The sequence below is a fragment of the Pan paniscus genome, chromosome X (genome assembly GCF_029289425.2).
Source record: "Pan paniscus chromosome X, NHGRI_mPanPan1-v2.0_pri, whole genome shotgun sequence".
In the NCBI taxonomy this organism is placed as follows: Eukaryota; Metazoa; Chordata; class Mammalia; order Primates; family Hominidae; genus Pan; species Pan paniscus.
In genome coordinates, this window is record NC_073272.2 from 19,960,254 (window position 1) to 19,985,588 (window position 25,335).

The 25,335-nt window shown below is 39.8% G+C and overlaps 1 protein-coding gene across 8 annotated transcripts in view; it reads right to left on the reverse strand.

The window, feature by feature from the left end:
* Positions 1–806: 806 nt before the first annotated feature.
* BEND2 (BEN domain containing 2) overlaps positions 807–25,335 on the reverse strand; it is a 58,222-nt gene continuing 33,693 nt past the window's right edge. For 5 of the 8 annotated variants that reach the window (XM_055106440.1, XM_055106439.1, XM_055106437.1 and 2 more), the window contains 6 exons: positions 18,647–18,787; positions 15,707–15,907; positions 14,110–14,231; positions 12,163–12,391; positions 8,877–9,080; positions 809–3,098 (listed from right to left, as the gene is read on the reverse strand). In XM_055106440.1, coding sequence (XP_054962415.1) covers positions 2,884–3,098; positions 8,877–9,080; positions 12,163–12,391; positions 14,110–14,231; positions 15,707–15,907; positions 18,647–18,787 — 1,112 coding nt within the window. In that variant the 3' untranslated portion in view covers positions 809–2,883. Of the gene's footprint in view, positions 3,099–8,850; positions 9,081–12,162; positions 12,392–14,109; positions 14,232–15,706; positions 15,908–18,646; positions 18,788–25,335 lie in introns of those variants that run through there. The other 3 variants (XM_003819536.4, XM_055106441.1, XM_008972933.3) reach the window with 3 other exon arrangements.

Consider the following 25,335-nt stretch of genomic DNA (forward strand, 5'->3'; position numbering starts at 1 on the left):
AAAAGGACGGAAACACCACTCATTGGTATTCTCCCAAACAACCTCCGTTCATGGCCTGGGTTGTTTTCTTGTCTTCCAAGGAAAGTCAGAAGCCTTGAATGACTAAGATTAAGTTTGCTCATAATAGAAATTAAGTAGTTATAGAAAAATAAAGTTAGATTTCCTGCCCTCCTGTGTTTGTGGACTGAGATTTGTACCTGTCTCACCCATCAGTTTTCCAAATTGATTTTACTAGCTATTTGAGGTTACAAATTATTCTACGTTGAAGTAGATGAACATATTTTTTAGCATAGTGAGAAAGGTCATTGCAAATTTGATGCATTGTGAATTAAAATAAGGATGAAAGGAAGGGGTGACAAGTGCTTTACTCTTACAGAAGAGTTAATATTGTCAGACCTCCATGGAGAAATTACTCCACTAGATATGGAAATGGGCTATAAGGAAAACTGAAGGCCAGAGCCGAAAATCTTAGCTTTGCTGGCCAAAATGAAAATATTACCATATATTTAAATAAGTATTAAAGCATAAAAATGGCATGTGTTAATAACACTTAGATTTTACCCAGGAAGGACAAAGTACTGCCAAAGTTTTCAATAGCCTTATAATTATATCTACCATGGTAAATTACTGTTACTGGGTTAAACTATTCTGTTTTGCTTATCAAGGAAGAAAGTCAACATTCTAGCTGTGCCACATTTAATAAACTGGCTGAAAAATATGTGTCACATTAATATAAACCACTGTAGGTAACATCAGCAAAAGTTCTGTAAGATGAGTTCATTAAAAGAACAACCTGAGCACCTGTATTAAGGCATTTTAAATGTTTATTTATTGTATCTATTTGGGAAACAAAACATTAAAGATACATTTATTTATCAAAAATGAGTCTTATGAGCAGGCATTTAAAATGTTTAACATTGGACTAATACAGTAATAGAATTAACTTGTGAAATTTTGAAGACACAATTTTGAAGACACAATTCCACTTTAACATAAAATACAAAACACCTTTATAAAATGTATTTTGTCCAGTCAAATGTGATCCTCCCTCTTGAGCCCAGGAGTTCCAGATAAGCCTGGGCAATATAGCAAGATCTCCATCTCAAACAAAATGTGATTTTAAAGAAGTTATGTGTATATTATTCCTCTTCAAGCCATGGGAACCACTTTTAAACACTTTTTTTATAAATAAGGGGCATTTTGAACTGTGCCATCCAACACAGTAGCCACTATCCACTTGTGGCTATTTCACTTTAAATTCTAATTAGCTAAAATGAGAGAAAATGTTAAATTTACTTCCTCTGTCTAATTAATTACATCTTAAATGCTCAATAGCCATACGAGCCTATTGGACATTGCAAATTTATATTTTTAATGTGGTATATTTATTTACATTTCTATCATGGTGGAAAGTTCTATCAGACAAGACTGCTCTAAATAACTTCTAAAAACCACTAATGTAATAAAGTTAGCAATAGAAGTCTTGAAATTTTTTTCTAAATGTAAAGTTTTGTTTCTGTGGTTTTGCTTCTAGTCCAGGGAATATTTCAGATACCACAAAATATAAACCAAATTCAAAATATGCATATACAATTTGAAATTTCTTCTTGCCTAGGGTCGAACTGTACTTTTCTTTTAAAAAAATTTTATTTTTAATTGACAAATAATAACTGCATGTATTTATGGGGTATGATGTGGTATTTTGATCTATGTTTATAATGTGGATTACTATTCTGTATTAGCTCTGTTACTAGTAGTTGTAAAATAACTTGTGAAACTGAACAGTGAATGAAGCCAAAGACTATCTTAGTTGGATTAAATCTGAATAATGGAAGTTAAAGCCTTTTTGCCCTTTATGGAAGATTTTTTTTATGCAAGATTTTTTTAATTATCTACTTCTTTTTTTTCTTTTCCCGAGACGGAGTCTCACTCTGTCACCCAGGCTCGAGTGCAGTGGCACAATCTCGGCTCACTGCAGTCTCCACCTCCCAGGTTCAAGTGATTCTCCTGCCTCAGCCACCCGAGTAACTGGGACTACAGGTGCTTGCCACCATGCCTGGCTACTTTTTTTGTATGTTTAGTACAGATGGGGTTTCGTCATGTTGGCCAGGCTGGTCTCGAACCCCTGACCTCAGGTGATCCACCCGTCTCGGCCTCCCAAAGTGCTGGGATTACAGGTGTGAGCCACTACACCCGGTAAATTATCTACTTTTTAAGACCTTTGTAGGCATAGCCTAACTTATAAAGATGTATGTGGAAGTACTATGGTTTTATTAAGCTGAAGGCAACTACTACAGCAAATTATTAAGAGAATTATTTTAAAAAATAAATCCTTAATATCTTTATAAAGCTATACTTCTATATTATAAACTATACGTATATTTTGCTAAAATACTCTAAAAGTTGAGTTTTGAAAAGATAAATTTGAAAATATGTATTCATTCTACAAATTGGTCACATAAAAATATCTTAAACTATCTCACAAGTCACAAAAATAAAAAGACTTGTCAAGTTTTATACGAATTATATTATTTGACTGAGTGGCTCCTTACTTTCTATTGAATTTCTTTCTCTACCTTATCAAAAAAACAAAGTATATTAATGTCAATTATCTAAGTCAAAGCCATGGGTCACAAGCCCATGAGGAGTTTACTACCATTCCCTCAATCAGAGGTTGTCATCAAATCCACAGATGAAACATTACATATCTTCCTAATGTGATTCTACCTCCTTTATGAGCAGAAAAAGAGGTTTGGCGATTACTACAGGTGTCAATGCAAACTACTCTGCCAGTACAGCAGGCTGATTTTGGAATTAGAACTTGAGAAACTTACAAAATAGTCTTAACAGTTAAAAAAAAAAAAAAAGTTTGGCAGCTGCCGTTCAGGTGCTTGGGTCAGTGGCGTCGGGATCTCCTGGCTTTGACTCCTGCTCCAACTCTGGAGGGGTCACTGCTGGAAGCGACTGAGACCTGGCTTCAGCCCTTCTGACGTCATGTCTAAGGCTACGGATACCGCCGTTGATGGAGGTCACACACGACTTCCAGTCTCTTCCATTTTCCGAGAGATCACAAATTGGGTAGTTTTCTTGGAGGAACTCTGATGGTAAAGACCCAAGACATAACAGTTACTTGCAAATCACTTCTCAGAGAAATCAATTCATTCAACTTTCATTCTACTACTGCGTCTGTGAAAGGATCATTAACACTTTAATTAAACACACATAGGCTATAATCATTATTAAATTAGCTGGACAAATCTTTTAATCTAAAAAGAGAACTATATGAAACAGCACCATGCTTAAATCACAATAAAGCAACAATCTCCCATGACCTTGCCACATACCAGAATAGAAATCCTCTGCTGCCTTGAGTACCCAAGGTCAACTTTTGTTACTCTCAAAAGTATCAAAGAAGCGTCTAGCACGTCACTCAGCAGCTCAAATAGAGACATGCTAAGCCTCTGCAATGAACAAGAGGCTGCAGTGTCATCCTACTTTGAGAGGGAAGAAGCTGTAACTGCTAACTTTTTTGGTACTGCTGGATTTATCTCTGATAAAAGGAATAAGGGTCTTTAGATCTTGCAATTAGAGGAAGACTTCTGAAAGGGAAGGTGACAGAGTAACATAATTCAAGGAGCACTCTTAGAGAAAGTAAGAAGACAGACAAGGAGAAAGGTAGGGAAGAGAGGTGTTTATTAGAAGAGCAGGGCTGCCCTAGGACACATCATTAGGTAATCAAAGGCCTAAGTGCCTTTCAGCCCTTGGAAAAAGATCTGGTGATCCCTACAGGTTAGCATTAGTTAGCTACATTAATCTCATTTGTTTTTCAATAGGGTTAATAGGCTAATAAATGAGGACAATGCCATAAACATCACATATATCCAAATTTTTTAGCAAAGCATGTGTCAAGGTTAAAAGGCTTCCGTACCCAAAGGACTAATTAATTAATGGATCAGCGGTAGCCTGGAAAAAGGTTTTTGTGGTATGTCACTGGATTCAGTATCCCACTCTATCCTGCGAACATTTTATTAACCAAAAATGAGTTCTGGAAAAAATGTTTGTCCCAACTACTCACAACAGCAAAGCTGGGAGGGATAATTACCACACTGGAAGACAAATACAGCGCTTGCATAGCTTTCAACAGGTGGGAACAAGGAGCCTAAATCGGCTGGTGTTTCCCAAAATGTGTTCTCTGGAACACTAGTCATAAAAGAAGTTTCTTGAGGGAAAAGGTTCTAGTTGCGCAAATGGGAAATGCTACCCTCCGCAGCTAGTCACCACTTGGGGATTTAAGATTGCACACAAGCATATTCAGGGTTCTGAAAAATCCCACAGAAAAGACAAGTGGAGCCTCCTTTTGCTGATTGAAATGTTACAGATGCAGCCGTGTTGGTGGAACGCATAAATGAGGGAGGTGGCAGCGCATAGGACAACAGAGGGTCAGGGGTCAGGACTGGGAGATTTAGGCAGGCTTCATGGCTAAAGGCATTCAGTTTTGAAACTGACAGTCGGCCAGGCGCAGTGGCCAGGACGAACGGATTGCTTGAGCTTAGGAGTTTGTGACCAGCCTGGGCAACAATGGTGAAACCCCGTCTCTACTAAAAATACAAAAAAATTAGCCAGGCATGGTGGTGCATGCCTGCAGTCCTAGCTACTCGGGAGGCTGAGGTGGGAGAATCACCTGAGCCCGGGAAGTCGAGTCTGCAGTGAGCCATGATCTAGCCACTGTACTCCAGCCTGGGCAACGGGAATGAGACCCTGTCTCCAAAATAAAAGAAACTGACAGTCAAGTGAAACCCATCTATTGACTGAGGCCCTTGGAGTGCTTGCTTAAGGTCTTTCCTAGCCATTTGACTTTAAAAGTATTTCATGAGGCTGGGCACAGTGGCTTATGCTTGTAATTCCAGCACTTTGGGAGGCTGAAGCGGGTGAATCGCTTGAACCCAAGAGTTTGAGACCAGCCTGGTCAGCATAGTGAAATCCATCTTTACAAAAAAATACAAAAATTAGCCAGGTGTGGTGGCACATGCCTGTAGTCCCAGCTACTCGAGAGTGTGAGGTGGGAGGATCATTTGAGCTCGGGAGATCAAGGCTGCATTGAGCTGTGATCATGCCACTGCATTCCAGCCTGGGCAAGAGTGAGACCCTGTCTCAAAGAAAAAAAAAGAAAGAAAGAAAAGAAAAGAAAAAAGGTATTTCATGAAACACCTATTAACATTTAGCTGAATTGGAGAAACACAGTTCAGGAAATGCTGACCTACACTGACAAGATATGATGCAGCAAAAAATATATTTATATTTATATTTTTCCTACATTAACATTGAAAGGTACTAGCAGTATAAATGGTAACAGCCTGAATACTAACAATATAAGTACTGGATAAATGTCAGTTATAGCAAGAAAGATCTAGAGGTCTTAGTTGACCATAAATTTTATTTTTTTCTATTTTATTTCATTGAGACAGGGTCTCACTCTGTCACCCAGGCTTGAGTGCAGTGGCACAATCACAGCTCACTGCAGCCTCAACCTTCTAGGCTCAAGTGATCCTCCTGCCTCAGCCTCCCAAGTAGCTAGGGAGTAGCTAGTAGCTAGTGTATGCCCAGCTAATTTTTGTATTTTTTGTAGAGACAGGGTTTCGCCATGTTGCCCAGGCTGGTCTGGAACTCCTGAGCTCAAGGCATCCTCCTGCCTCTGGCTCCCAAAAGGGCTGGGATTACAGGCATGAGTCACTGTGCCCGACCTGACCATAAATGTTTAAATGGCACGTGACATTTTTGGCTGCATTAACAGCCTAATAGGTTGTACTATTGTATCCTGGGTGTATTTAAGCACATCTGAAGGTAGTCATTGAATCAAATCATGAAGGATCAGGGCAACACGTATGTGAGGAATTCTGGAGGGAAAAGTTAATATTTCACTGAAAAAGCATAAGGCTTAAGAGGGAAAAGGTTGGGTAGAACATTTCCTCCCCAACCCTCATGTTACCATGTGGAGAGACCTCTATGTTGGAAAGTTGGGATGAATGGGACATGTACGATTGAAGAATAAAGCTGCTATTTTTATCTTCACCTGCCTGAATGGAGCAGCCCTCTCTCACTCGGTTCTGAACTTAAAAGGGAGTGTCTTTATGATCTCCTAATGCTCCAGCAGGAAGTGATAGCTGTCATTAACTGCTTGAATGCCCAACCTCTGAAAAGTGATTGGATTGACCCTGTTTAGGTAGAGAAGGGATAACCAGGACAAATGTGTATGATTTACAAGGGAAGGTACATTTTGAGTCACTAGAAGGAAGAACTTTCCCATGAATTGGAGCTGAGACAGCGGGTGCCTCATCAATGGAAGTGTTCAAGCCCAGGGGAGGTGACTCTGTCAAAGCTGAGATAGGAGTTCCTGCTGTGGGTGGGATGTTGTATTAGAGGGCCTGTAAAGTATTTCCTATAGCTAAGATTCGACAGTTCTGCAATATAAAGACATGGATGGGGGTTTAAGGAGTGAGGGTTGTTCGCTAATTGCAAATCTGCCTACTAACTTCCTCCCTATCAATTAAGAGCCCTTAAGTGATACTGAACTCTCATCAGAGAGCATCAGATAATAGTTATTTATATGAAATCAACACCTTTGGCTCCTGGACAGAGTTACCTTTGACTACTAATTTTCAGAAGCTTTTCCCTCAAATAACAAAATATTAGGGTAAGAAACTATACTAGAATAGAATAATAAATTGGTTTATTCATTCAATGGGATATGAATCAGTAGTTCAAATGTATGAACAGATCTCAAAAACATAATGTTGAGTGATTTTAAGATGTGCAAAAAGATTACTGTACATCCCCATTTATGTACATTAAAACAACCAGATGCCGAGTGCAGTGGCTCACACCTATAATCCCAGCACTTTGGGAGGCCAAGATGGGAGGATTGTTTGAGCCCACGAGTTTGAGGGACTGGAGTGCAGGGTTGCAGTGAGCCACGATCACACTACTGCACTCCAGCCTGGGCAACAGAGCAAGACCCCATCTCAAAAAAAAGAAAAAATAAAATAAAATAAAATAACTACAGAACAAAATTATATATTATTTATGGATCTATTAACATAGGTAGCAAAAGTATAAAACATGCATGGGAATGATATATCCAACTCCAGGACTGTGAATACTTCTGGGGAGCAGGAGAGGAGAAAGGGATGATGAGTTGGAGTGTTAATTATATCAGTGAAGCTTTCATTATTTTTTTAAAACAAAAACCTGGAGCACAAAACACGAAATGTCTATTATCGGTGATGGGGGTAGACAGGTATTTATTATATTATTTTCCATACATTTCTGTATGTTTGAACTCATTTCGAATGAAGGAGTACTTTTACAAAAATCATATTAGGGGTCATAAGCCCAGTCCTCCCACAAGTGCAGGTCTCTTCTCTCATATCTGGTCACCCAGCCTTTGCTCTGACTCTTCCTTCTCCAAGTTCATTTTATCTTTATATTAAAGTGAAACAGACTTTCTTGTCAGCTTCTACTCCTTGGGGCTGGCTCTGCCCCTTGGGACAACAATAACTCTACTGTCTTCTCTCTGCTGAAATAACTCAAATGATTGCCCTTCTACAAAGCAATAGAACTTTGAGTCTTAGGAGAAATTTGTTAAAATCTGCCCTATGTGAATAATATGTCAAACTCATGCTGAATATTTGTTTACTGCAAAAGACATCTTCCAGATTTTAATAAAATTCAGTGAGAGATAAAATGATAAAAGGCTTAGGAAAATATTTTTCATCAACTTTTAAAGAAGTAATCTTTTCCAGATATTAAAGAACTATAAAAGTCACCTATTTTCCCCCACATTAAAAAAAAGTAATTGGAAAGACACTATTTCTTCTATAAATACATTCATTTCAGAATTGCCTACAAACTTTTTTTTTAACCATAAAGTAAGGGAAATTGAGTTTAGTTTTTTTGCCTAGTAGGTTAGCTCAGTGATGTTCAAGTTGCAAGTTGTAACCAATTACTAGGTTGTGAAATCAGTGATAGCAGTACTTGAAAGAAATGTAATGGAAGAGAAAATACTGGAATGTAACACTCATAGAGTAAGTACTGTTTGTGAAAATTTGCTTTGGTTTTTAAAAGTCACACTCACACAGAGGCATGTACTGTGTCACAATGTAAAATGTAGTTCTTATTATGGGTTGCAGTAAAAAAAAAGTTTGAAAACAATTGGGTTAGATGATAACAAATGCTTATAAGAGCCGCTAGCTGAAAACCAGGTTTCTTTATTCTGAAACACCAGTGCTGTTCAAATTTGTTGGCTATGAAAATGTATGATATGAAGGTAGGAACCACCTGAGATCAGAGCTACATCTTTGCTGGGTGCCAGTGACACAAGTAAGAAATATTTTGCTTCCGCTTTGTCCAAATTTAAGATTTCACAGGAAATTTTTAGAAGCTTTATTACTTCATTTGCATATGTCAGAGACTATATTAGGCTAACGTGCACAAAAGAAACTTAGCAAATTAACCTTCTGTGCTATTGTTGACACTTCTGCAAATGGATGAAGCCCTTTAGCTTTGACCTTGCTCCTCAGTCAATGAAGGTGTTTTGAGTTTCCATACCCCTGGCAGTCCATAGCAGGGAGCCACAGTCAATAACCCCTTTCCTGTTCTAGTAAAGCCATTCAAGACAGAGCAATTAGCCCTAAGAACCCAAATGCAGAGAGAAATACAATTCATGATCTTGCTCCTTGCTGTACTCTAATGAGGCACTCAGTAATTACTAAGTTCCATTCTCCCCAGAACAAACACAACCTGAATGGATTCTTCTTTCTACCCTTCTCTTAAACACAATTGGCTTTTATTTATTCAGACATACTCTACGTGTAACAAACCTCGGAGAGCACTAATCTTATTGGGGTCAAGGGCACACAGGCCATGCTTCAGATTGCCATAGACGTTACTTTGGACCAGGACATCTCTTGTGAAGAGTTTCTGAATAAGGTATCTAGCCGACAGGCTTGCGCAAGACTTAGTTTTTGCCAAAGTCAGTACTGAACATGGCATCCGTATATTTCTCCATGGTCTTCCAAAATAGCCTAGAAGCAAAAAAGAAAGATGTCAATTTTCATAGCAGATGTTAGATTGCATTATTTTTTAAAAGCTGAAACAGAAACATTGATTTTTCTCAATTGTTAGCCTCAAGAATTTGAGAGGTTAAAAAATTTAAGGCCTTACGTTTTTATTTATTTTAAAGACAGAGTCTTGCTTTGTCTCCTAGGCTGGAATGCAGTAGCACAATCATGGCTCACTGCAGCCCCAGCCTCCCAGGGCTTGAGTAATCCTCTTAGCTTAGCCACTCAAGTAGCTGGGACTATAGGCCCACCCCACCACACCCAGCTAATTTTTTGTATCTTTTGTAGAGACAGGGTCTCACTTTGTTCCCCAGGCTGGTCTCAAACTTCCAGGTTCAAACGACCCTTCTGCCTCGGCCTCCCAAAGTGTTGGGATTACAGGTATAAGCCATCGTGCCCAGCCTAAAGCCTTACGTTTTTAGTGGATTATGAGACAGCATGAGAAATGAGGTAGAAATCACTGTGATTACACATGCTACCATGGTTCAACAGGAAGATTTAATATAATGTTTGTTACCTTTTAGGATACAAGAAGTTTTAAAATTACATTTAGTAACAAATTCTAAGTAATTTAATGCATTGTTTCCCTACTTACAAGAAGGACTTTTTCAAAAATAAGCTCCATGATTCTTCCTGAAATACTTATAATTTTTAAAATGTAGGTTTTCTATTTAGTATTAAATTCATTTTAAATCAACACACTGCTGGTTCACTTTACATATTGTATCTTAGATATCTTATTTGAAATGAAAAATAAGTTTTAAGACTTTTCATTTCTCAACTCTACAGCTTAATCATCATCATCTCTCTTCAGTCCATAGTCTATTCGAATTAACTACATTTGAAAAATATTATATTTTACATATAATAATTATTTGTTAAATATACTAGAAAAATATAATTATTATAAGTCAGTAAGTATATTCTTCATCTTAGAACATCCATCATTTAATGGGTGGCAATAAAAACTGTTGAATCATCCAGATTCAACATTTAGCAGGAGAGATTATTTAGAAACACATTTAATGGGTCCAAAGACTTAACTCTGGGAGATTTACCTAGTAATATTTATCAAGGGTCAGGAAAAAAAGGTTAATACTCTTTAACCTGGTAATTCAATTTCTAAGAACCTAACCTAATAATCCAAAGTATGGAAAAATCTATCTGAATGGGCTGGTGCAGTGGCTCACACCTGTAATCCAGCACTTTGGGAGGCTGAGGCAGGTGGATCACCTGAGGTCAGGAGTTCAAGATCAGCCAGGCCAACATGGTGAAACCCTGTCTCTACTAAAAGTACAAAAAAATTAGCCGGGCATGGTGGCACACATCTGTAGTCCCAGCTACTCAGGAGGCTGAGGCAGGAGAATCGCTTGAACTTGGGAGGTGGAGGTTGCAGTGAGCCGAGATTGTGCCATTGCACTCCAGCCTGGGTGACAGAGCGAGACTCCATCTCAAAAAAAAAAAAAATCTTCTGAATGAAGATGGTATTTTTGCAGACTGATTTATAATCCCCTTCCAAAAAACCCTCAAACCAAAACGACAACAGCAAAAAGAAACAAAGTGGGAGGCAATTAAATAAATTGGGGTGCACTTAATTAATGGAATGCTATAATCCTATTAAGAGCAATGATTATGAAGATTGTAGATTCTTGAGGAAAAATAGATACATATTATAATATTAGAGAAGGAGAGTAATTATATGGGAATCATAATGTTTCAAAATGTTCACAGGAAAAAAAAAACTGGAGGAAAATGAAAATGCCCACAATAGTTTTTTAAAGTATTTTGTTTTTTTTTGTTGTTTTTTTTTTTTTTTTTTTTTTTTGAGAAAGAAAAGAAAGGATTTATTGTTTTAGCAGCATGAAGATCTTAATCCTGGAGTTAGCTAACATTTTTCTAGTTGTTTGTACATTTTATTTAAAAATAAGCAGTCTGTGTGACTCTTGTGAAGGTATCTGCCATGGGGAAATACTTTGCAAGATTAGGAGAGAAAAGAAGAAAATCTAATCTTATTTGAAAATTATAGCCCTAGAAAATAAATTTTGATTGTGGGAGCTTTTTTCCCCCTCTTAAAAATATTTTCCAATTTTTCAAATAAAATGGCATAACAGACTCCACACACACTGCAGTGACTGCTTGGCTCACAGTGGGCTTAGTCGCCCTGCCCCCTCGTTATAGCTGAGTCAGGGTTAGAGATATGTGGCCCAAGTTCTCACAGTCTTGGGGCTGCTCTAGCTCCTGCCTGCCTGAGGCTCGCTCGGTTCTTTGCTTCTTTGAATACAGGAGGTATTCAACTGGTGACTTGTGTTGTTTAATTTATCCAGTCTGTGTCTGTAGTGTACAATCTTAACAAATACAGTAGTTAGATTACTTTTATAATGGAAGAAATAAAGCTATATCATGTCAATAATTTCGTTTGAAAAGGATCCCAGGTAGTATTCTACTTAGGGTTAACATGGGAGCAGGGTACAGACAGAATAAAGTTTTGCTACTTCAGATGTCACTCATCGGTATGGGTGATGCTAAAGTCCAGCGCCCTGGGAGGATGCATTGGGAAGCACAAGTGGCAGGTGGCACAGTCACTACTGAACCACTGCCACTTGACACCCATCAAAGCAGGAGGTGCCTTCAGCAGTTTAGCAGCGGGAGCACAATGTTCTGAGAGATGAGATTCACGAATTCGTGCCAAAAATCCTACTGCGCACCTGCAATGTGCCAGGCACACAGAGAACAAGAAGTGCATCTCAGCTGCAGCCCCTCCCCTTCACCACAGAGGACAGTGCCTTATCAGAACTCACACAGTCCAGTGAGTCAGCAAAGAGCCGCTTTCCGTAGGAAAAATAACAATCAGTCTTAGAACCATGTGTCTATATATTTCATTAACTCATTAATAAAAGACATTAAATTATTTCACTTTCTGATGAAATTTCTCAAACACACATAAAAGTAGAGAGAATAGTACAATGAACCCCATAAATGCATCACTCAGATTCAACATTTATCAGCAAGAGAACTTATTTAAATATAAGTTTTTAAAAAAACTCACTCCATGCTTCACCAGGTTCCTCTGGATTATCAGTGGAAGGTTCTCCCATTCCTTCAGGGATAGCATTACTGTTTGGCTGCAAGTTCCTCTTTTCTCTCATTTTGGAGTTATTCATTGGCTGAAACATCCAAGAACAGCCTTCACCACCATCTCTGCCCCTTTGGTCATTTCTATCTGCAGATGCCGATGCAACAGGGTTGGTACGTTTTTTATTTTTGCGAACAGTTTTCTGTTGAAACACAAAATCATATCCGTAAACAAAGTCCCACAGCAAGAAAATATGTCTGTGCTCTACCACCTACCAGGCCCACCAGGTTGCTAGGGAAGCAACTGATTCTTTAAAAGGTGGGCTGAAGCCATAGGAATACTGTGTGTCACAATACTATCTAGAAAGAAGGAAAGGGGTGGCTTCTTCCGCAAGTTGTCATGACCTGCTGCTCCTTGGAGGATTTTGTAGCTCTGTCTAAGGAACTCAATGAGAACTGCTGGTACAAATTAGGCACATAATAAACATTTCACAAATAAACAAAGCAGTGAGTTTCTTGGGGATGACCACTTTTTGTTTCTCATGTTTTGTTTGTATTCTTTTTCCCTAGTGGCGCTCAAGTCTGGCTGCCCATTTGAATGACCTTTAGGATCTGTAAAAACAAATGGTTGTGCTGGGCCCCACCCTAGGCAAATTCAGCCAGAATCTCTGGTGCTGGGAGTGGGGAGCTCAGGCGTTAGTAACTATTTTTAAAAGTGTCTCGTGTGATTCTAATATGCACCCAGGGTTGACAACCACTGCTCTGGGTTAGTGCTTCTTGAACTTTAGTGTGCACACAAATCACATTGGGGACGGGGGTTGGGGAGGGTCTTGCTAAAATGCAAATTTTGCCTCTGAATCAAGACCCTGCATTTTTCACAAGCTTGCCAGTGGTCTGCTGCTGCTGGGCTGTGGACCTACTCTGAGTGGCAAGGACCTGTCCCATGCCTAGTCAAGCACATAGCAGGCACTTGGCAGACACTGCTTCTCTTCTGACACCTAAGCAAATATGCAAATTACCATTTTCCAGGCAGTGTCTTAATTTTACATTCAAATTGTTTAGGGTGCAATTTTTGAAGGCTATAAAACGGAATGTTAAAAATAAGCAGATTTGGTTTCAGGCAGATGGTGCTTGAGCTATCACTGAAATCAACCCGTTCACCAGGGAAACATACGCTCAGCTACAAATATTCTTGGCAAATTGTTTCCATAAACTTACTCTAGAGACACAGGAGCGACTAGACGTGGCCAGAAGAAAAGGGGGTTGGTGGAAATTAGGAATTGTCATTAAGATACATGTTTCATCAGAAGATAACAGATATGACACTCTTCCCTAATGGCCCGGTTGTGGTAAAACAAACAAAAATCTCTAATGTACTTTGAAGATAGACTGGAGGAAAGAGAAACTAGATTTCTGTTACCACATAACTATATGGAGTGTAAAATATCTGTAATCGTTTAACGTCATGACATGAGTTTATTTCACCAAGTTCCATCATCACTAAAAGTGAACAAGTAACGAAGTGCCTGCATTTTCCCCTGCACCTCTTCAGCTACCATTGAAACAGCCAAGGAGCACACAGCTGGCTCCTTTTTGTGTTGCTCGGTGAGATACTGCAAAAGATTTGCCAAATATCTTTGTAGCTGAAACTATTTTCCTAGTATTATCCTTGGCTTCAAATATACTAATTATAGCACTTTATTTTATTTATCTTTAGGATATTTTTATAGAGCATAAATATCAAAAAAGTAAAATAAACATGCAGTGTGCTTTTGAAAGAACATCCCATGCCCCCTAAGTTAAGTTAATGAGAATTTTAGCACACGGCCTAAAGAGCCTGTGCCTCATGCTATCAGTTCTGAAACTGTACACAGTACAAACTCAGGTAACAGTTACCATATTTAGATGAAAAATAACTTACTGGAGTACTCTTGCCTTCAGAACATAAACAGTAGATCATAGAATTGATACCAGAAATACAGTCCTGCCAGTCTTTTCCATGTTCATGCAAATCACAGGTGGGAAAAGTTGTTGCCAGATATTCTGCAAACAGCAGAAAGTATTCACGAAAATTAGAAAAAAAATTAACAAACTAATGAAAAATTTTTTTCTTTAAACACTGACTTTTAGATGGTTCCATTGTGTAATGGTGAGCACTCTGGTGACTTCTTCTCTTTCTACTTCTCATCCTTTTCTCTTATTCTTTCTGAGAGTTTAGAAATTCCACCCAATGAGGATGCTTTGCTGAATTATTTCCCCTACCATGAGATCCCCTAAAACACTGATGTAGGAAGCTAATATTGAGCTCTTGGTGCTCAAAAAAAAAAAAAAAAAGTGTGTAGGCCAGGCACAGTGGCTCATGTCTGTAACCCCAGTGTTTTGGGAGGTCGAGGCAGGAGGATCGCTTGAGATCAGGAGTTTGAGAACAGCTTGGGCAGCAAAGTGAGACCCCCATCTCTATAAAAAATACAAAACTTAGCTGGGTATGGTGGCATGCACCTGTGGGCCTAGCTACTCAGGAGGCTGGGGAGGAAGGGTTGCTTGAGCCCAGGAGTTCGAGGCTGCACCGAGCTATGATCAAACCACTGCACTCCAGCGTGGGTGACAGAGCAAGACCATGTGTCTGAAAAAAAAAATTTTAAGTGTGTAACCCAATGTTGACTATTTCAGGGTGCTCAGACCATTTAATAACCCAATGGATAAATCAGAACTAAAAGGAAACATATCAAGAGAAAATAGTGTTACTGCAAACATGATTACACCAGGGGCTCACTCATCCTGTCTATCTTCCCCAGCTCTTCCCTCTGCCTAGAACATCCTCCTGTTCCTTCTACCTACTGAAGGAGTCCTTCAGAATCCAGCTCAAATGTCCTGTCCTTAGCTAAGCCTTCCCCAACTCCCTCAAAGCAGCTGCTCTGAGCTTCCCCAACACTACCACACTGGACTGGGATGTATCTGTTTCCATCAACATGTCCCTTTCTAGACTATGAGCTCCTCATAGGCAGAAACACTTATTCATTGTGGTATCCTTAGTATCTATGAGTTCTAGGATCTCAATAGACATGTCTGGAAGGCAGGAAGGCAGGAGGCTAAAAAGAACTAATCATAAAATTCTATTTCTGTGTTGCTAGTCACTAGCACTGACAAGTCTTTTATTCCCCCCCACCCCCCACCCCACCACCTTCTGGCAGAGGGAGCTTTCTCCTTTTTTTTTTTTTTTTTTTTTTTGTAGCAAGTTTCAGGGCTAAAGAATTGACTTAGTACTAACCATAAACAACTATAGTAGATGAGGCTTGTCTTATTCAACCATTCAAGTCAATGGACAAGTTTTATTCTTTGGAAATTGTTACCAATTATATATTATTAAGTTGTAAAATCAGGGTCAGACAGGTGAAAAAAATGAATAGTTTTAAGATTTACACAGACTTATTGTTATTCCTTCAACTGCCAATAACATTCATTATATGACCAAATGATGATTAAAAATAAGATTCCATTATCACTTTATGTACACATACCTCTCAATGCAGCCATTTTGTTTGGGTCGAGGGATTGGCTGTCTTTCAAATGGATATCCACTGAGCTGCTAATCAGGATTTCCTTGGAGAACAAAATACGAACCAAGTAGCAGGCTGCTTGCTTAGGTTTGGCCATATTTTGTACGGCCAGCAAATGGATTTTAAGTACTCTGACATTTCTTTTTGGATCACCAAGATAGCCTTTAAAAATAAAGAGAAAAAGGAACATCCTTGGTTTTGTCATGCAAGGGTACCCTCAAAGTACACAAGAGAATTACACTGATTTATTTCTTCTTTTTCTTCAAATAAGGCAAATGCAGATAAATGATTTCTAATTCATGAATTTCTACTTGGGTGAATTTTTTTTCTATGCTTATCTCTTCCTCTTCCTTAAATGGGTCTCTTTGACACCATCTGCCAAACTGTCAACATTCTTCACTTCTACTGGTCTTGAGCTTGCTGTATTGAACTACTCTGTTCATTAGCTTGAACACATGTCATTGTTAGGCTGCAGGTGCACATGTAAACATGTTGTCCTGAGTTCCCACTGCTCCATTTCACGCTCTAAGAGTACACTCAGAGCCATTCTACTGGGCAAGTGGATGTTCCCTGAAGACAATGTTGAAAGCGTGGGTGGGGATCATTAAGAAAATTTTCAAATAGCTAGCATTTATCAGTAGTTCCTGTATATCAGGCATGTGCTAAATATTTTACATCTGTGCACTAGCTCAGTTTCATCATTCTAACAACTCTATCATTACTCCCACCCCATTATTCCCACCCCATTATTTCCAAATAAGGAGACTGAGGCCCAAAGGAGATAAGTTATTTGAAAAGGTCACACTGCTAGTTACAGAACCAGTTTTAAAATCTGTCTGTTTATGAGTTAACTGCTCTAAACCATGAATCTTCTACTAATATCTTCCATTCTTTTTCCTATTTATTTTTTTAAAAGACAAAATTGAAATCATACTTTAAGTATAGTTTAAATCCTGCTTTTTCAGTTAACATTATATTTTGAGCATTTCTCTGTTTTCATCTTTTTTTTTAAATCTGCATTCCTGTCATCATGATTTTCCTGACAAGTGACATTTATGTTGTACTTACATCCCAGGCATTGTGTTAAGAGCTTTAAATGCATTGTCCAATTTAATCCTCACAATTCTATGAAGTAGACACTATTATTTTTGTCACTTCACAACTGAATAAACTAGTATTTAGGTTAGGAAAGTGGCTGAAGGTCATAAGGTTGGTAAGAGCTGGGATTTGAAATCAAGCAGGCAGACATGAGAGCTCATGCCCTCAACCATTAGGCTTTACTGCCTCACATGCTGTGGATACACCAGAAGTCAAGTGATTAATTCCCTATCATCATTTATTTTTGTTTGTTTGCTTCCAATTTTTCCCAATCATTCTGTAAAGGACATTCTTGTACCAAAATTTTTATGTAATTTTTTATTATACTTTCAGAAAAAGTGAGATTACAGTCAACTGCCATAAATGTTTTTATGGATTTTTCTACAAACTATCTTTCAGAAAGTTTGTACCAATGTATACTTCTAACAATGTATCAGAGTGCCCATTTCAGTACAGAGAATCAACTTTTGTTTCTTTTTTTTTTTTTTTTTTTTTTTGGCTGGAGTATAGTGGCATGATCATGGCTCACTATAGCCTCAACCTTCCGGGCTGCTCAAATGATCCTCCCACCTCAGCCTCCCAAGTAGCTGGGATTACAGGCACATGCCACCACGCCTGGCTAATTTTTTGTATTTTTTGTAGAGATGGGGTTTTGCTATGTTGCCCATGCTGGTCTCAAACTCTTGGGCTCAAGCGATTTTCCCACCTCAGCCTCCCAGATTGCTGGGATTAACAAGCCTGAGCCACCGTGCCCAGCCGAGACCACAATTTTTGAAATTTCTTCTAGTTTGAGTAACAAAATAATTTAAAGGAATAAGCTCTCCTCTAGGAAGGGAGTCAACAAACTGCAGTCCACTGGCCCATCCCCCAACGATGTGTGTGAAAGGTGTGCTGGCCATGGCCACGCCTATTCATTCATCTATGGGCTGAGGCTGCTCTTATCTTACAACAGCAAAGGTGGGTATTTGTGACAGACAATACTATCTAGCCCTTCACAGAAAAGGTTTCCTGATCCCTGTTCTAGGATATTAATAAGAGATAAGCTACTTAGAAGTTGAGACAAAAATGAACTGACTATAAAATATTTGGAAGGCTTACCCTTAGAAGCCACAGAACTTGGGGTCCCCTCATCTCTGCCACTGTGGCTTGGCAGGCAGTACAGTGGACTGGTAAGAAACATGAGCTTTAGGCCAGTTACGGTGGCCCATGCCTGTAATCCTAGCACTTTGGGAGGCCGAGGCAGATGGATCACTTGAGGCTAGGAGTTTGATAACAGCCTGGCCAAAATGGCCAAACCCCATCTCTACTAAAAATACAAAAACTAGCTGGGCGTGGTGGTGTGTGCTTGTAATTCCAGCTACTTGGGAGGCTAAGGCAGAAGAATCACTTGAACCTGGGAGGTGGAGGTTGCAGTGAGCCAAGATCATGCCACTGCACTCCAGCCTGGGCAATAGAGCAAGACTCCACTTCAAAAAGAAAAAAGACACATGAGTTTTAAAGTCAGAGAAAGCTGGGGCAGAGCTCAAGTCCTACTCACCAGCTCTGTGACCTTGGGGATGGGGATAATAAAAGTGCCAACACCATGGAGTCATTATGGGTATAAGTGAAGAAGAGGCATGTTAATTGTTTAGCACAGTGCCTTGCACCTAATATGCACTCAATAAATGTTAGTCATGGTTCTGAATATCACCTAAAACCTGTCCTCAAAATAGGAAACACAGAGCTTTCACTGTCTTGCATCAAGGAAGTGGAAGAATGTAGCTCAAATAGTGCCACTTATAATGTGTGTTATTTCAAACTCACCATACTTGGGAGGGATACAGACAGATGATGAGGAAGAATCCTGGCCACTGTCACTGTCCAATAAAGTTGAGCGATTCATTGTGTTGAGGCTGTTTTCCGTGTTGGTGTCTACTTTTACCAAAATACTCAGAGGTAACAGTGCTGAAAGAAAAGAACTCTCAACTGACAATTCTATATCCAGCAAAACTGTTTTTCAGGTACAGAGGGGAAATACACTCTCAGACAAAAGAAAACTAAAAAGATTTGTTGCCAGCAGACCTACTCTTTTTTTCTTTCTTTCTTTCTTTTTTTTTTAGACTATGTTGCCCAGGCTGGAGTGCAATGGCATGATCTTGGCTTACGACAACCTCTGCCCACTGGGTTCAAGCAATTCTCATGCCTTAGCCTTCCGAGTAGCTGGAATTACACGCACCCACCACCATACCTGGCTAATTTTTGTATTTTTAATAGACATGAGGTTTCGCCATGTTGGCCAGGCTGGTCTTGAACTCCTGACCTCAAGTGATCTGCCTGCCTCAGCCTCCCAAAATGCTGGAGACCTACTCTTAAAGAATGGCTAAAAGAAGATCTTCAAACAGAAAGATTATGATGATAGAAGGAACAGTGGCACATCAGAAAGGAAGAAAGAATAGAAAGATGCATGTGGAGAAATGGAACAGCCACACTGGAAAACAATTACTACATTTGTAATTACAATTACTATCATTGTAATTATTATTATAATTTAAAATGAGGTAATTAATTGCAGGGTTTTTTTAGGGTTAAGCACCTAAGAGTGAAATTGCTGGAAATTTCACTCTTAGTTATTTATCCCAGAGAAATAAGAGCTCATGTTGACATGAAAACCTTCACATGAGTATCCTCAGCAGCTTTATTTGTGATAGCCAAAACCTGAAAACAATCCAAGTGTCCTTCAATAGGTGAATGGTTAAAGGAACTGTGGTAAATCCATACCACAGAATACTATTCAGCAATAAAAATGAAGAAGAGAAAGAACAGAAAGAAAGGCGATACAAAACCATCATGAGTTCTCTAAATCATATGGAATGACTGAAACAAAAATGAAAACACCATCTGATACCTATAACAATGATATTTAAAGGTGGGGAGAAAAACGAAACCTAAGTGGAATTAAAGTTTCAACACTTCATTCCAAGTGGTAAAATGCTGATTCCAACAGGCAGTGATAAGTCACATACGTATACAGTAACACTCAGAGCAACCACTAGGAAAACTGCACATATCAATATACTCAAAAACAAACAAATCAAGATGGAATACTTAAAATGTTCAAGTAACTCACAGGAAGGCAAGAAAAAGAAAAGGAGAATGAGAAACAGAAGATAAACAGAAAAATAATAAAATGGAAGACTTAAACCCTGTATCAATAATTACGTTACATGTAAATGATCTAAACATACCAATTAAGTGGCAGCAATTGACCAAGTAGATAAAAAACAAGACCCTCGATTGCCAGGTAGTGTAAATGAAAAGAAAAACAAGACCCAACTATATGTTCTTTATTAGAAACTCTACAAATTCAATAACATAAGTAGGTTAAAAGTAAAAGAATGAAAAATATATACCATGTGATATGGTTTGGATTTGTATCCCTGCCTAAACTTCATGTCAAATTGGAGGAGGAGCCTGGTGGGAGGTGACTGGATAATGTGCACAGATTTCCCCCTTGCTGGTCTCGTGAGAGTGAGTGACTTCTCATGAGATCTGATGGTTTAAAAGTGTGTGGCACTTCCCCCTTTGGTCTCTCCTGCCACCATGTGAAGAAGGTGCTTGCTTCCCCTTCACCTTCTGCCATGACTTTAAGTTTCCTGAGATCTCCCAGTCATGCTTCCTGTTAAGGCTGTGGAACTCTGAGTCAATTAAACATCGTTTCTTCATAAATTTCTCAGTCTCAGGTACTTCTTTACAGCAGTATGAAAATGGACTAATGCACCATGCAAATATTAATCCAAAAAAAAGAAAGCAGAGTGGCTATATTGATATCAGATAAAATAAACAGACTTCAGAGCAAAGAAAGTTACCAGAGACAAATAAGAACACTACATAACAATAAAAGGGTTAACCCCCAGGAAAATATAATGATCCTCAATATGTTCACACCAATCAAAAGTGTCTCAAAATATATAAAGCAAAAACTGAAAGAGTAGAAAGGCAAAATAGACAAACCCACAATTATATTGAGGACCTCAGCACCCACCTCTCAGCAACTGACAGAACAACCTTACAGAGGCCGGGTACGGGGGGCTTATGCCTGTAATCCCAGCACTTTGGGAGGCTGAGATGGGCAGATCATCTGGAGATCAGGAGTTAGAGACCAGCCCGTCTCTACTAAAAATACAAAAATTAGCCAGGCGTGGTAGCACACGCCTATAGTTCCAGCTACTCAGGAGGCTGAGGCGCGAGAATCACTTGAACCCAGAAGGCAGGGGTTGCAGTGAGGCAAGATCATGCCACTGCACTCCAGCCTGGGTGACAGAGCGAGACTCTGTCTCCAAAAAAAAAAAAGAACAACCAGACAGAACATCAGCAAGGACAGAGAAGACCTGAGTAACACACAACCAACCAACAGGATTTTCATTATAGAACATTCCATCTAATAAAAGCAGAATATACATTTTTTTTCAAACGCCTATGGACCATTCACCAAGACAGACCACAGCCTGAGCCAAAGGAAAAAACCTCAATAAATATAAAAGAATTGAAATCATATAGAGTATATTTTCTGACCACAGTGGAACCAAACTAGAAATCAATAACAGACAAGAGAAAAATCTATAAACACTTGGAAATTAAACAGCAAACTCCTAAATAATCTACACGTCAAAAAGAAGTCTCCAAGGAAATTTTAAAATACACAGGACACAGCTTGGGAGCTAGATGGCTAAATAGAAGCCTCAACTGATTGTTCTCAAGAACACCAAATTTAACAACTATCTACACAAAAAAGCACCTTAATAAGAAATCCAAAATCAGCTTAGGTCCCAGCTCGGCCACAGTGGGGTAGGGTACAAAGTGGGCTCTTGGGGTCCCTGATTCCAGGCCTTGGCTCTTAGATGGCATTTCTGGGCCTGCCCTGGGCCAGAGGGGAGCCCACTGCCCTGAAGAGTGAGTCCCAGGCCTGGCAGCATTCACCGTAAGCTGAGTGAACAGCAGCGGTGGCCTGGCGGTACCCCTTGTGGGCCTGTGGCAGTGGTGGCCACAAGGAGAGACTTCTCTGCTTGTAGAAACGGGAGGGAAGAGTGGGAAGGACTTTGTCTTGTGGCTTGGGTGCCAGCTCAGCAGAATAGAGCACCAGGTAGATTCCTGAGGTCTCCAGCTCCAGGCCCTGGTTTCTGATTGGCATCTCTGGACCTGCCCAGGGCTGGGGGGAACTCACCACCCTGAAGGAAAGGACACAAGCCTGGCTGGCTTCACCACCTACTGATTGTAGAGGCTGAGGGCCTTGAGCAAACACACGCTGTAGCCAGGTAGCGGTTACAGTGAGCCTTGGGCAAGACTCAGGGCTCTGCTGGCTTCAGGTCTGACCCAGCACAGTCCCAGTGGTGGTGGCCACAGGGGTGTTTGTGTCACCCCTTCCCCAGCTCCATGCAGCTCACCATAGACAGAGACTCCTTTGTTTGGGAGAACGTAAGGGAAGAGCCCAGGCGCAGTGGCTCATTCCTGTAATCCCAGCACTTTGGGAGGCTGAGGCGGGCAGATCACCTGAGGTCAGGAGTTCGAGACCAGCCTGGCCAACATGATGAAACCCCATCTCTACTAAAAATACAAAAATTAGCCGGGCATGGTGATGCACACCTGTAATCTCAGCTACTTGGGAGGCTGAGGCAGGAGAATCTCTTGAGCCCGGGAGGTGGAGATTGCAGTGAGCTGAGATCACACCACTGCACTCCAGCCTGGGCAACAGAATGAGACTCCGTCTCAAAAAAAGAACAAGAGTCTCTGCCTGGTAATCCAGAGAATTCTTCTGGATCTTAACCAAGATCACCAAGGCGGCACCTCTACAAGTCTTCAAGAGCCACTGCATTACTGGACTTGGGGTGTCCCCTGATGCAGACATGGCTTCAGTGACCAGAAACTTAGATCACAACACCCAAGTCCCTTTGAATACCTGGAAAGCCTTTCCAAGAAGGATGGCACAAGTAAGCCCAGACAGCAAAGACAACAATAAATATCTAACTCTTCAATGCCCAGACAGATGAACATCCACAAGCATCAACTCCATCCAGGAAAACATGACCTCACCAAACGAATGAAATAAGGCACCAGGGACCAATCCCAGAGAAACAGAGATATCTGACTTTTCCAACACAGATTTCAAAATAGATGTTTTGAGGAAACTCAAAGAAATTCAAGATAACACAAAGAAGGAATTCATAATTCTATCAGATAAATTTAACAAAGAGATTGAAATAAAAAGTATCAAGCAGAAATTCTGGAGTTGAAAAATGCGGTTGACATACTGAAGAATGCATCAGGGTCTCTTAATAGCAGAACTGATCAAGCAGAAGAAAGAATTAGTGAGCTTGAAGACAGGCTATTTGAAAATACAAAAAAGACAAAAAAAAGAATGAAGCATGTCTACAAGATCTAGAAAACAGCCTCAAAATGGCAAATCTAAGAGTTATTGGCCTTAAAGAGGACATCGAGAGAAAGATGGGGTAGAAAGTTTATTCAAAAAGATTGGCTGGGTGCAGTGGCTCATGCCTGCAATCCTAACACTTTGGGGGGCCAAGTCAGGCAGACTGCCTGAGCTCAGGAGTTCAAGACCAGCCTGAGCAATGTGACGAACCCCCATTTCTACTAAAAATACAAAAAATTAGCCAGGCATGGTGGCGCGTACCTGTAATCCCAGCTACTTAGGAGGCTGAGGCACGAGAATCACTTGAACCCGGGAGGTGGAGGTTGCAGTGAGCTAAGATCACGCCACTGCACTCCAGCCTAGGTGACAGAGCGAGACTCAGTCGCAAAAATAATAATAATAATAATAATAATAATAATAACAACAGACAACTTTCCAAACTTAGAGCAAGAATATCCAAGTACAAGGTTATAGAACACCAAGCAGATTTCACCCGACGAAGACTACCTCAAGACATTTAATAATCAAACTCTCAAAGGGCAAGGATTACAAAAGGATCCTAAAAGCAGTAAGAGAAAAGAAACAAACAACATACAAAGACCTCCAATACGACGGGCAGCAGACTTTTCAGTGGAAATCTTGCAGGCCAGGAGAGAGTTCCATGACATATTTAAAGTGCTGAAGGAAAAAAAATTTTATCCTAGAATAGTATATCCGGTGAAAATATCCTTCAAACATGAAGGAGAAATAAAGACTTTCCCAGACAAACAAAAGCTGACAGATTTCATCAACGCCAGACCTATGCTATAAGAAATGCTAAAGAGAGTTCTTCAATCTGAAAGAAAAAGACATTAATTACCAATAACAGATCATCTGAAGGTATAAAACTTACTGGTAATAACAACACACAGAGTATTATAACACTGTAATTGTGCTGTGTAAAATACTCTTAAGTAGAAAGTCTAAATGATGACCCAATCAAAAATAATAACTACAACAACTTTTCAAGACATAGACAGTACAGGCCAGGTGCAGTGGTTGACACCTGTAATCCCAGCATTTTGGGAGGCCGAGGCAGGCAGAGCATCTGAGGTCAGGAGTTTGACACCAGCCTGGCCAACATGGTGAAACCCCGACTCCACTAAAAATACAAAAAGTAGCCAGGCGTGGTGGCGGGTGCCAGTAATCCCTGCTACTCAGGAGGCTGGGGCAGGAGAATTGCTTGAACCCGGGAGGCAGAGGTTGCAGTGAGCCGAGATCGCGCCATTGCACTCCAGCCTGGGTGAAAAGAAGGAAACTCCGTCGGAAAAAAAAAAAAAAAAAAAAAAAAGACATAGTACAATAAGACATAAAGAGAAACAAAAAGTTAAAAAGGGAAATTAAGTTAAAGTGTAGAGTTTTCATTAGTTTTCTTTTTGCTTGTTGGTTGGTTTGTGCAATCAGTGTTAAGTTGTCATTAGTTTACAATAATGGGTTATAAGACAGTATTTGCAAACCTCATGGTAACCTCAAAGCAAACAACATACAATGGGGCTGGGCATGGTGGTTTATGCCTGTAATTCCAGCACTTTGGGAGGCCGAGGTGGGAGGATCACTTGAGCCTAGGAGTTCAAGAAAAGTTCAGCCTAGGAAACATGGCGAAACCCTATCACTACAAAAAATACAAAAAGTTATCCGGGTATGGGGACACGTGCCTGTAGTCCAAGCTACTTTGGAGGCTGAGGTGGGAAGATCGCTTGAGCCTGGGAAGTCAAGGGTACAGTGAGCCAAGATCGTACCACTGCACTCCCGCCTGGGCAACAGAGCAAGACCCTGTCTGGAAAAAAAAAAAAAAAGATACGATGGACACACACACAAAAAAACAAGAAATTAAATCATGCCACCAGAAAAAATTACCTTCACTAAAAGGAAGACAGGAAGGAAGGAAAGAAGGAAGGAAGAGAAGACCGAAAAACAACCAGAGAACAAATAACAAAATGGCAGGAAAAAGTCCCAACTTACCAATAAAAAAAATTGAATGTAAATGGACTAAACTCTCCAATCAAAAGACAGAGTGGCTGAATGGATAAAAAAGCAAGAAACAATGATC